This window comes from Epinephelus lanceolatus, chromosome 17 (genome assembly GCF_041903045.1).
Source record: "Epinephelus lanceolatus isolate andai-2023 chromosome 17, ASM4190304v1, whole genome shotgun sequence".
NCBI lineage: Eukaryota > Metazoa > Chordata > Actinopteri > Perciformes > Serranidae > Epinephelus > Epinephelus lanceolatus.
In genome coordinates, this window is record NC_135750.1 from 15593052 (window position 1) to 15606003 (window position 12952).

General features: G+C 41.6%; 1 protein-coding gene across 1 annotated transcript in view; it reads left to right on the plus strand.

Moving 5' to 3' along the window:
- Positions 1–1252: 1252 nt before the first annotated feature.
- Positions 1253–12952, plus strand: part of actn2b (actinin, alpha 2b) — a 28980-nt gene continuing 17280 nt past the window's right edge. Inside the window, exons 1-6 of the mRNA XM_033613160.2 lie at positions 1253–1559; positions 9201–9315; positions 9461–9580; positions 9709–9795; positions 10855–10942; positions 11176–11254. Coding sequence (XP_033469051.1) covers positions 1431–1559; positions 9201–9315; positions 9461–9580; positions 9709–9795; positions 10855–10942; positions 11176–11254 — 618 coding nt within the window. The 5' untranslated portion in view covers positions 1253–1430. The remainder of the gene's footprint in view (positions 1560–9200; positions 9316–9460; positions 9581–9708; positions 9796–10854; positions 10943–11175; positions 11255–12952) is intronic.

Genomic DNA, 12952 nt, shown 5'->3' on the forward strand with positions numbered 1-12952 from the left:
CTGTAGAAACATGGCAATCTCTGGGGGTGAGGACCCGCTCCCTGTGTAGATATAAACAGCTCATTTTAAGGTCCCAAAGCACAACAGTTTTTAACTTTCAGGTGATTATTCACTAAAGAAAACATACTTATTAGGGCTGTCAAGCTATTAATCATTTACATCAGATTTCAAAGTATTTAAAAAAATGTCACTGAATTTTGGCAGATGTGTCGTAGTAAAGCTGCTGGATTTTGGACACAATGTTGTCCCCCTGTCCTTCACTAAAACTGGTCTGCAAGGGAATTATTTAGTTGGTCACAGGTACACTTACTCAGTTTGCTTCTGAACGCCTGGTTGAGTGTGACTTGACGAGGCTGGCTGCTAGTGCTAGCATCAGAGGCTGTGCTAGCTCGGAGTGCTTTGAGTTTAGGTGATATTTTAGGCCTGAGGCGTTTTTTTTAGATATAAATGTTTCATTCATGGGGCCAAGCAGTGTCGTCTCGTCTGCCTCCATCATGTGACAGAAGCACTGTGGCCTTCAGTGACACACAGGGTCAAAGGGCACCATGGAACACGATTAATCAGCGTTAATTTCTTTTTTTTTGTGATTAATTGAAATTAACGCACTATGTTGACAGCCCTAATACTTACTGTATTATATTCCATTTCTGCCAATATGTCCCCCTAAATCCTAAACACTGTACGTTTAACACCTGGACACAAACATGGTCACACACACTCCAATGCTGCCTATAATTTACATTGTGTTCATCCTGATTGTCTCAGTGTTTTGTAACGACCGTTTAGTTGTTAAGTTAAACAACAAAGGAACAACAGTTTATTTTTTTCTAGGAAAAGGAGGAGTGGGCTGGACACACCACACTGTGCCATGACCGGTTTAAAACCCAGTTTTTAAACAGAGTGAATGATTCTTGATTTTTAAGGACGCCCAGTGCTTATTCAGTGTGAGAATATGTGGGTTTTCCAAGGAAGAAATATTTTATTTATATGTCCCAAGCCTGTTTTGTGATGTTTTTGTCTTAAATGATTTTTTTTCTATAATAAAAACTGTTTTATTGATCTCAAGTTAACGCACTGTCCTGCTGTCTGCCTCTGTGTGTGTGTGTGTGTGTGTGTGTGTGTGTGTGTGTGTGTGTGTGTGTGTGAGGGTGTGTGTGGGTGGGTGATGGGGATTTTTTAGGGGAAGGTATGAAGGCATCACGTGACTGTCCAGTACTAATGATACCGTCGCTTGTTCATCTGTGGCAACCAGGGCCAGACGTCTGTCAGGTCGGGAGGACAAGGGCAAGCGTGAGAGACAGAGACAGAGCTCAGAGAGAAGACAGTCAGGGAAGTGTCCCGTCCTCAGCAGCACTACTGTTAGTCCAGCTGTCCGTCTACAAGGACAACACGCAGTTGAGTTTCGGGGGAACAGAAAGTGTGACGGAGCAATGATGATGACCCAGGTGGAGACCACGGTGCACTATGATAACGGCTACGAGGATGAGTACATGATCCAGGAGGATGAGTGGGACAGGGACATGTTACTGGACCCTGCCTGGGAGCAACAGCAGAGGAAGGTAAGTCAAAGAAAGAAAAGACAGTGTCACAAACAATAGATGAATCCTCGACATATTGAGGCTGCGCACTGTGTGACGGATGTGAAGGTGAAATAAATGTGTTTATGTTACTCAAAATGAAGTTAAAATAGTTGTTTGATATTTCAATATGACGTCAGTACTCTGCCAGTACTGTGCTTATACAGTATGGAACAACAGGGTTCATCTCCGTTGGGACTTCAGTCAAGCACAACATAGTAAAGAGCGGAACTTCCGGTTCATACTTTCAAAATAAAACAACGGAGTGCCATGGGCGGTTCTAGGATTTGAGGACATTGGGGGCTTGGCCTGGACCTCTGTAGGGAGATCTCTGAGGATGCTCCTCCGTGACATTTTTATTTTTATTTTTAATTCTATTTATTTTAAGGTATTCAGGCACCCCACCCATTAAAAACTTTTTTTTTTAATTTTTATTTTTAAGATTAATTATAAATTGAGATGTTAAAAGTATTTGCTAGCAGTTGTTAGTGATTTGTATTGAATAGAAACAGAATACTTTGAAACTGTTGTATAAATTACGGACAGCACGCCCTTGAGCTTTTCATTACTATAAGGCTTATTCTTCTTTTAAAAAAAGAGGCCATTTATAAAGCATGACGCCACTACTGATTGTGATAGGCCCTACCTGATATTTTCAGGGGCATTAAGTGCAGGCCAGATTCATCAAGTTACAGACTCCTGGGTGCAAATATTTGATGGGTCCCCAGCTAACTTGGTGTGGTGGTTGGGCTTTTTTTTCTTGTGTTTTCTTTAATAAATCAAGCATAACAAACTACATATACGGAATAGTTCTAAGAAATTATGTAGAGCACTGGGGAAAATGAAAAGTCGTGGGAGAAATATTTTGGTATTTTAGCTACTTTTTTCACCGTTAAAGGGTTTTTTGGGGGAGTTTTTCCTTATCCGCTGCGAGGGTCCTAAGGACAGAGGGATGTCGTATGCTGTAAAGTGTAGCATAGTTCAAGTGAGATACCACCGTAGGAGACGACAAAGAAATTAAGATAATGGTGGAATGAAACAAATAGGTGATACAGTGAAAAGAATTCTCTGTCCACACGTTGGGATCTCAGCCATATATAATATATTACTGGATTAGCCTATAAGTGGATTAAACATAGCAACAACAAAAAAATAAATAGAATTGGTGTTTCTTTTACCACAGATACCAAGTTAATGAAGCATTTGTCTTGGACTTAAGTAGAAAAATAAACAATGGCATGGCATCAACTTTAGCCAGTGTATCAGGCACCAGGGGCGTCTTAGTGGGGGAAAGGTGGGACTGATTACCAAGGGCCCCAGTGGGAGGTCATGACTAAATCAAATTACCTGAATAGATCAGCCAAAAGACTGACCTTTGTTTCAAAGGTAGTGGAAGCTGTCTGAAGATGCACAAGGGCTTGTCTCTAAATGCAGCAAGAGCCGAGTTAGTGAATGGATATGCTTATACCAATGCATATTGTCATATCTTTCCCCAACAAAGTGAAATGTGGGTTCCAAAAATTAAAAGAAAGGAAAAAAGGAAAGCAATTTCAAAAAAATCAAAAGGTGTGTGAAAGAGACATTGATCAAAAGAGGATGGGTAGGGGGGCCTACAGGGCTGCTGATGCGTAGGGCCCAGATTTTGGTGCTACGCCCCTGTGGGATAATATTTTTTTTCCCCACCAACTGCAGTATCATATGTAGTTTTATTTTGAAGGCCAGAATCATTGCACTTCCCGTTAGGTGCTGCTGACTTGCCGCAGCCGGGGGTCCTCAGAGGGCGGCTTGACGGACGGATGCGGTGGGTACCAGCTAACAATAGCTGTGCCTTCCAGCGGCTCTGCAGTCTGCTGCCTCTCCACTGATACGCGCGGAATGCGAGCTGTCAACAGATGCTCCTAACACATGATGACGCTCTTGGGATTAGAATGGACGCTGCAGCTAAATTTAACCTCGGGACCAAAAGGCATTATAGTAGGGTTAATCCAGTGTCCTTGGTGCGGAATTCTTTTGTTTATAGAAACCACTCAGAAATATTGTAGCAGCAGCACCAGCTCAACTCGATATAGCCTCGACCTCCCACACTGTCACTTGGTTTTAGGGCTTTAAAAGTTGGCCTAGGCCTTAAACTGCAGCCCTTTGCACAACTGGAGGCCATGAGCGTGGCCCCTAACCTCCACTGGCCCCCACAGGGATGACAAAACTGAGTATTTCTGGCAACACAAGGCAGCAACAGATAGCCAGGCTTTATATGCACACCTATGTTTCCAGTGTTTATCTTTTTACTTATTATAATTTGGAGATGACAAGTCGCTCATTGGAGAGTGGTTTGGTTTATGGAGCAGCTGTTGGATGTGATCAGAATTAATAAAGCACCAGTGATGGTTGCATATAGTAACACTGGTGTAGTGTTTCTTTTTGGCATGGTGGGAGGTGATGAAGTTGCTCTGTACCCTTGTTTGACACTCACAGGGAGCAGCATTGTTCATTTTTATTCACTGTTTTCAAATAATGTCTCTTATGGAGCCCAAGTGACCTTAAATCCCACCAGCAGTTGTGGTATCTTTCCATCAGCGGATATTAATGTGACCTTTTTCAATCTATTACCTGACCCAGACAGGTTCGCCTTCAGTGCTCATTCATGTTACACAGTCGCTGTCTTTTCAACAATTTAAACACTTGGTTCTCATTTATTTTCCATCCTCCTGGACGCGGCCTGCCAGCCTCCGACCCAGCGAGGCCCTACAGGCATCAGCCAGTTCAGCGACAGGCTTGGTCCTCACTGGATGTGATTCATGAATATTTTTAGCTTTAATCGTCACTGGTCAGTAGTGTTGGAGGGGGAGGCAGGGGGCTTGGAAAGTGGGCAGCAGGGGGTTTGTGACTGTAGCTGGGTCAAATTTGGAGAACCGACAGGCTGCGTTTTTTCACAAGGAGGGCAGGAGTTCAATGTCACATACACCCTGGGGACTCACTCAGTGGGGAATGTGATGGCCTTTACTCTAAAGCCTGTAATATTCTGTTCCTGCAACGGCACCCAGGGGGGAAGCCTGAGTGGCTGGGCTGGCACCCATGTACAGCTCGACTGGGTTCAAAGATGTGTAAGAAAAAGGGTTGGAAAAAGGGCTAAAGTGCTTTGTTGTATTTCTATAGTTGCTGATAAAACAGCAGGTGTAAAAACAAACACTACTTTAAAAGCTAAATGAGCTCATGTGAAATGTTCTCAGTACACTGTATGATAAAAAATGGCCAGTAAAGTGCTTAAAAACTGAAAAATGAAGTTAAACCAAGTGTGAAAAATACAAATGTAAAACCAGTGTAGGGGAGACCGGGGTTGGTTGTAACATTTTTGACATTTCTGTCAGTATCTTTGAGCTCTTTTAAAGTAGAGATGTGTAAGATTTAGGGGGGTTTAGTGACATCTAGTGGTGAGGATTGCAGATTGCAACCAGCTGAAACTTCTCCCGGTTAGAATACCTTTAGTGTTTATGTTCAGGAGGTTTTTACTGTGAGCCGAATCATCCCCAGAGGTCTCTTCCTCTCCAAAACAGACAGACCAAGTGATTAAAGCAGGTAAAAACATTGAATATAGCAGTTTCATTTTAAAAATAAGTGTTTCTCTGATGCCGTTTAGCATTTTGGAGATGGGCCACCAGCCCAGCACCTCCTTATGTGTGCTCATTTTTTTCTCCTGATACCGTAAGATCCAGATGTTCGGGAGGTGTTTACCGGGAGCCACATTACCTGCAAAGGTCTCATCGCCTCCAAAACAACTGGACTTGGTGATTTACAGCAGTAAAACCACAGTTTAAAAGCAGTTTCATGTTACAAATCAGTATTTCTCTGCACTGTTTGGTGTGTTGGAGATGGGCCGTTAACCCAGCACTTGCTAATGTGTGCTCACTTTTTCCCCAGATAACTTAAGATCCCGATGTTCACGAGGTTTTTACAGGGAGCCGAATTAGCAGAGGTCTCTTCCTCTCCAAAACAAACTGACCCGATAAAGACACCAGATAAACAAACGTGGTGCAACATGGCGGCCTCTTTTGGTTGTAACATAACCTGGAGTCAATATAACATTATGAAATAAGGATTATGACAGAAACTCAAGGTTTTGAAAGCTTTTTATTCAAAATTCAAATGACTTTTAACACACTTGGTTAAAAGCTTGTTCCTGATTGGAGGAAGTTGAAGTGTTACAACCATCCCTAGTCTCCCCTATACTTCCACTGAAGTACCTATAAACATAATGTAATTTCTAGTTGACTATAGTTTATTAAAATGTTTTTCTTATTGAGGCAGGAATTCACATTTTTGACCCCATGACAGGCCCATTCATTCGTCCTTGTGGCCTATCCGTCAAATCATTTAAAAATAGAATATACTCCCATCATTTATCCACGCATGCCTGTCTTCATACCTCGGCATTGTAATGACCATGACCTGGAAGAACAGCTTTACATGCACTGTGATAAAGCTATCTCCCCACAGCTGGAAGCAATCACATCATAAGTGGCAAAATGGTGACAGAAAGTGACGTGAGAGGGGGGAAAACTCTCCCTGCGTCCATGTGACGTTTTCACTCATGTTGACACGCTGAGATGTTTTGGCGTTTTTTCCTCCTGGTCTCTTATCGTGAGGCACAGCAGAGCAGGCTAAATTTAACGCCTTATATCAGTCGGAATGTGCTCTGTGGTCGGCTTCAAGCTTTCATCTGCACAGTGTTGAGCGCCCGTGAACTCTGTGGCTCGCTATTGACAGACTTTATAAAAATAGGAGGAGAAAGACAATGATCCTGTCTTAACTTGATTTACACAGTGTTTCAGTGCCTCGCATGGAGTTAGTTTGCCCTGATGGTCGTTAGCTGTGGAACTACAGGGAGAAAAAGTTGAAATTGGACACTAATGGGTCACTGAAGGTTAATCTGCAAATGTAACAGTGGTCAGAAAGGTTACCATTAATGTAGTCTTTAAGTGTTAAGCTGTTAGCTGCCTCAGTTTGTTTAGATCTCTTACAAAGAGGAATATATCAAATCAGTCCTCACTTTCAAGAGTGCATTCTGGTACAACTTCCTCACAAAGATGAGGGAGAAAAAAACAAAATCATCCCCATAACTCAAGCACAAATCTCAGTCCTTTACAATCATGCAGTAAAAGAAAGGCAGACTTCATCACCAGGGCCGTAATCACCTGTTTAACATTGAGGGTACCATTATCAATCAACCCCCCTTTGTGAACCTTTAGGGTGATTTGGTGGAAATCCCACTCTTAAGAAATTTTTACCAACTTAAAGGTCCAGTGTTTAGGATTTAGTGACATCTAGCAGTGAGGTTGCCACAGTGAAACTTCTCCCGTGTGCCAAGCGTGTAGAACTACGGTGGCTGACATGAAAACGCAAATTGCCTAATGTAGAGCCGGTGATATATCTGTTCTGGGCTGCTGTAGAACAATATGGGAGAGGACCTGCTGCATGAGCCTGGTCTCACTCCGAAGTCGTCGAAATACAGCGCTTGGGCAGTGACTTTCGGCATCAGAAATCAATGAAAAAGGCGTCCTTTAACATTGGCATGATACGCGGCCGGTTACCGTTATAGTTTGTTGGCACCTGGTGGCGTCAGGGGGAAACGCAGCGGGACAACGACGAAAGTTTAGGTGGCAAAAGTCCGAGTGGGGCCAAAAAACGCAGACTTTCAACTGAGATAGTGGTGTCCGCGTCCTGTAAGACTCTAAAGCCAAACCCTGTTCTTTTTTCCTAAACCTAACCATGTGTGTTTATTGAAGGAAAAACGTTAAATTTCCTGTGAAAATAGCACCCAGGGTACCTTGTACGTTATATCTGGACGTGGAAAGTCCATGACCAAACGTCAATATGTGACGAGGTCGCAGTGAAAATGTGCTGGCTGCATATGTAGAGATAAACGGCTCATTTTGAGGTAACAAAAACATGGTTCTTGTTTTCAGGTGATTATAAAGTAATGAAAACATAGTTGTAAATATTTTAGATATTTCTGCAGTTAGATGGCCCTAAATCAGGGGTGTAAGTAGACAGTGCAGGTAGTGCAGTTGCATTGGGGCCCATGGGGTGGAGGGGCCCGACTGGCACCTGGAAATAGGCCCGTGTTCAATGAATTCAAGTTAAATCTATTACAAAATTAAATATTCATTCTACATAAAATATTTTAAAAAACCTATAATTCAATATAAAAACACTAGCTGAACTAATAATTTCCTATTTTATTTTGAAGTTTTTGTCATATACAGATATGTAATGATGATTGCTGGGTCATTTGTATGTTGATGTGGTCCAGTAGCAGTTCTCTGTACAGTCATGTAACAAGATGATTCGATTTACAGCAGCTGGTTTAGGTACAAAATCTCTCAAGACTGACAAGCTGGGCACATCTTTAAGTTGATATAACATAAAAGTGGCAGTAAGACACACTGTTGGTAAAATATATATACGTCTAAAACTTACAAACATCCATAACTAGTAACTAGGGTGCACAAGGGTCTGTCATAATAGGGTGCACTGGGGCCCACGGTAACCACCTTACGCCCTTAATCCTAAAAACTGGACCTTAAGCACCTAAACTGAATATTTTAAAGCATTCTGAATCAAAAATCTTATAGTAGGGATTCCTCAAAGGGCAATTTTAGGAAGCCAGCATGTGATTGAGGACTGTACAGGTACTATGACTTTTTTAGGACTTTTTTTTTTTTTGGACATATTATGATTTTTATATGACACATTTATGACATTATAATACATAACAAAAACTTTAACTGTCGACAATAATATAGCACATATAACACTCATAATACATCCTAGTTTTCCACTTTACATCTGAAAGACATTAAATAGAGAGACAGTACAGTGTTTGACATTGTACCAGCCCGAATCAGTTGAGCAATGGCTTCTGCTGGGAACACAGAACTGCGGTACACTCTAATACTATAACCAGCAGTAATAATAATAATGGCAATTTGTGACGTTTATTTATGATTATGATTACATTTGCTAATGATTATTTCAGACAGTGGTGCGTGGTTATTCTTTAATTTAGATTGTTTATCTCCCCAAATTATATTAAAATTATGGCCTAGTTCATCACAAAGCACCCCCCAGATCCTCTTCACTACTCCCGTAGATTCTCCCATCGGGCAGCTGCTCTAGATGCCAAAAAGATAAATCAGAAAAACTCTTTATTTTCCAGTGCAATTTTTATTTTAACTTTTCATTTTATGAGTCTTTTAAGAGTGTATTTTTTATGATGTTAGTGAGCCCCAAACCTAAGACAATTTTCTATCAATATGTGATGAACTATAATACTATATAATACTTAATAATATAATACTTTATTCATGCTTGTGGCATAATCCATATCATTTGAAGGAGATTTTAAAGTTTTAAGTCCAACTTGCTTTAACTTTACCTAAAATATGAATATTATATGAATGCATTTTTATCAATAAGTGGCATTTATCTGGTCTTTACTCTTTCCAATTGTCTGTGGTGCATCAGACCTTCACAGGAAGTAAATGAATAACTGCGGTTTTCTTGCGCAGAATGTGTCGGTGACGTTTTATAAATCCTGTTTTAACTGACCTGGGTCTTTCTTGTTAGACCTTCACAGCCTGGTGTAACTCCCACTTGAGGAAAGCTGGAACTCAGATTGAAAATATTGAGGAGGACTTCAGGAATGGACTAAAACTCATGCTGCTCCTGGAAGTTATCTCAGGTTAGAGTACTAAAGGGAGATGTTTCTTTTTGAACTTCATGATTTATTCTCTGTGATACCACATCAGCAGGATGATGTACACATTTCATTCACTGCATTTTGATCACTGTAGTATTAACTTTGTCACATAATGTTCTCTTTGCAGGAGAGAGGTTACCCAAGCCAGACAGAGGGAAGATGCGGTTTCATAAGATTGCTAACGTCAACAAAGCGTTGGACTTCATCACGAGCAAAGGAGTAAAACTGGTCTCCATTGGAGCTGAAGGTACCTGAAACCTTTCTGTTCATATGACTATACTACAGGGCATCAGGTTTCTAATAGGAACTCACAAACACAGAATATTAAGAATGATAATCAGACATCAGTATTCATTCTGGTGTTTGGTCTTTCAGAGATTGTGGACGGTAATGTAAAGATGACACTTGGAATGATCTGGACTATCATCCTCCGCTTCGCCATTCAGGACATTTCCGTGGAAGGTGAGATAATAAAATTTGAAGAATCCAAATCTAGGTCATTTTCTAAAGACACCATGTCCACTAGATGTAGACAAGGAAAACCTATACTGTAGGGGGGAGAGCGTACATCATTATCTGCATCTAATCAACCAACTGCATTATTTGTATCTGTATCCGTACTCGGCAATGGGCAGAGTTTTAACCAAAAGTGGGTGAGACAAGATCAGACATTGTTATTTTAAGCCTGGAGTTGATCAGAAGTTGCTATGTTTTTTATTTACTAGAGAAGTATTTATAGAACAAGGTCATACTGAGCCTCAGATCATTTTTGATCACAAGAGTGAGAGAACTATGTAGCTACCCAAATGAGGATTTTCCTTTGTCACAAGCACAGACATTGACACATTTTACTCAGATAACGCTTGTACTCATAAAAAGCACATTATCCATACAGGATACTTGTTTCAACCTAGTTTTCGGCTCAACTACAGACTGTATGTAAAGATGGACGACATGACAGCTTCCCAAAAGTGAAGCCAAAACATTTAATGGCCCCCTGTTGGCTGGCTGCAGTATAGGTCGTAATGCCCGCCCTCTCTATGTTAGTGGATGGGACATGAGCCAAACTAAAAACTCAAAGTACATGTCACATAAATTTTTCCCAAAGATGGTTTCTGTCATTTGAGTTTGTTTTTATCACACGGTTTTTCCGATTAGTTTGGATTTAATTCGTAATTTAATGCTATAAAACGGGGATTTTACAACGTGATTGATAGCTGTGTGAGTGTATTGGTGGGCTCACATTCAGTGGCGCTGCTCACGATTGGTCAGACGGGTATGGGCAGGAAACTTGATACCGCGGCAGTCACTACTGTGCAGGCTCTGGCTCCAAATGACATCATCAGAGCAAGGTGGCAGCAAGCGTATCTGGGATATTTTAACTTCATCTCTGTACATTGGAGGCAAGTGGAGACGTGTCATCCATCTTTATTTACAGTCTATGGGTACGACCCTGGTATACTATATAGTATATTGATTACTACTATGTAACCAATTCCTTTGAATGCACTTTCTCCTCAGAAACATCTGCCAAGGAGGGTCTTCTTCTGTGGTGTCAGAGAAAGACTGCCCCCTACAGGAATGTCAATGTCCAAAACTTCCATGTCAGGTAAGTGTCCAACTCAACAAAAACTGTTTACTGAGTCTGAAATGCTGTTTGGTTTTTGCAGTATTTTATGTCAGTACTATATTCTTGTCGAGGCTGACTTTAAACAATACAAAATATCTAGACTTGAGTGTGGCACCAAGTGCTGTCGCTCCTCTGCTAGAGCTGCACTCCAACTTAGCATGTAAGCTGTCTGAACTGACATGTCGGTTCTCTCTGCTCTTCGGCTTGTGAAGCTGGAAGGATGGCCTGGCCTTCTGCGCCCTGATTCATAGACACAGACCCGACCTCCTCGACTACTCTAAACTCAACAAGGTGTCGTGTGGTTTCACCTGTAACCAGGATGCTGTGTTTCAGCCCCAAACACTAACACGACTGACTTCCACAAAAATTAACACCTCTGTCACAGTGTGAAATCCAGACTGAACTCTAGAACTGAACACCACTTTAGGAGTACTTTTTATGTTGAATAAGGACTATAGGTGTATCTCTTGAGCCGTTTCCTCTGCTAACAAGTTACTCACAGTGCTCACCTGGCTGCTTGTTTTGATTGAGTTGTCTGTGGGAACAGGGAAGTGTTTGATCTAGAGACAGTTACAAAATATAGCAGTGTGAGCTTGAGACAGTGCATTGGGATCCATCGGACTGCTGGTACTATTTATGGCACTTAGAGAAATATGTGGTGTTTCAAAGCACCAGCTTTGTGTTGTTTACAATGCAGATTATTCGAGACAAGTAAGTTGTCAGTGGGAAGTCCACTTGTTTGTTGTAGGATGAAGCTCTTGTTTGCTGTAGATAAACAGTGCGTTGTTTGGCTAATGGATGTGATGCTACTTTAATCTATGGATCTGCTTCTTCTTCATAGTCGAATGTCTTTAGCCAAAGTGCATTTAGCGTCAAACCTTAAGTGGTACACATGCAACTCAAGGCATTTCTACCTTTAAATTATGAGAGATAAATCCAGAGTTTGACGTCTCTATTCCAGCATATCGATGTGTGTATAGCACTTGAGCTTGAATTTTTTTCAGAACAAACAGATCCACAGCTCAGTTAAATGTTTTGGGTTTAACGGATGCCCAGGATTCTCAGTGTTTGAGCATAAACAGATGAGGGCCTCAGTGAGCTGTGTTGCATATTTGCAGAGCTAGAGAGCCCAGCTGACAGCCCTCCCATCATCATCGAGTAGCGAGTAACGCTCCCTTTCTCTACTGGAATAAGAGCTGTCTTAACCAGCTGCTGGGTGAATAGTTGGGGCTTCTCTTTTCCACTGCCAAGTTTGTTTTGTTAGAAAACTGCAAGCAGGGAGAAACGACAATAGAGAGTTTGTCTCTGAGGTTTTTATTGTGATTTTATTATTTGATACTGCAGATAAACTGTTCATTGCCTTTAAATAAGACCATGTTCCCATGAGAAACTGGGCTGCTGAGCTCAAATAGGAACATTTGCTTTCCAAATTCGGCCCAATACTGTGTATATGTATAGTAGGGGAAACACCATGGCTGATTACGAAGAGTGATATTTTCATTTGTTTTGGTAACAGCACACAACTCACTTGCACTGGCTCGCAGTTGACCCTGAATAGCCACAGAAACATGAGCCTAGTCCCTGCAGAGCTCAGGCTTAGCTTCACCTCTGCTATTGTCCATGATGTCACGTAGTGTTCCCCAGTTAGAGGCTGCCGGTCCTCATGAAAGGCAGGAAGATGTCCGTGAGATGTGTACTATGATATTAAGCAGTCAAATCTGAAGTAACGATGGTGTCGATTTTCATGGTTAGGAAAGGGCACTCAGGGTAAATGTGAGCAATGAGGCTGCACACACAATCTAGCATATCTGTTTCTCTTTACTGCTTTTCCTCAATCTCTTTGGCATATGTATTCACACACTTGATCACACCTGGACTTTCCAGTTCTGCTCACACTGCCAGGAGGAGGTGCATTGTGCGCCAGGCAGCTGTTGAGTCTGGCTCCAGGTGAGCGTGTTTGTTAAGCTTGCAGTGTTACCGCCAGACGAG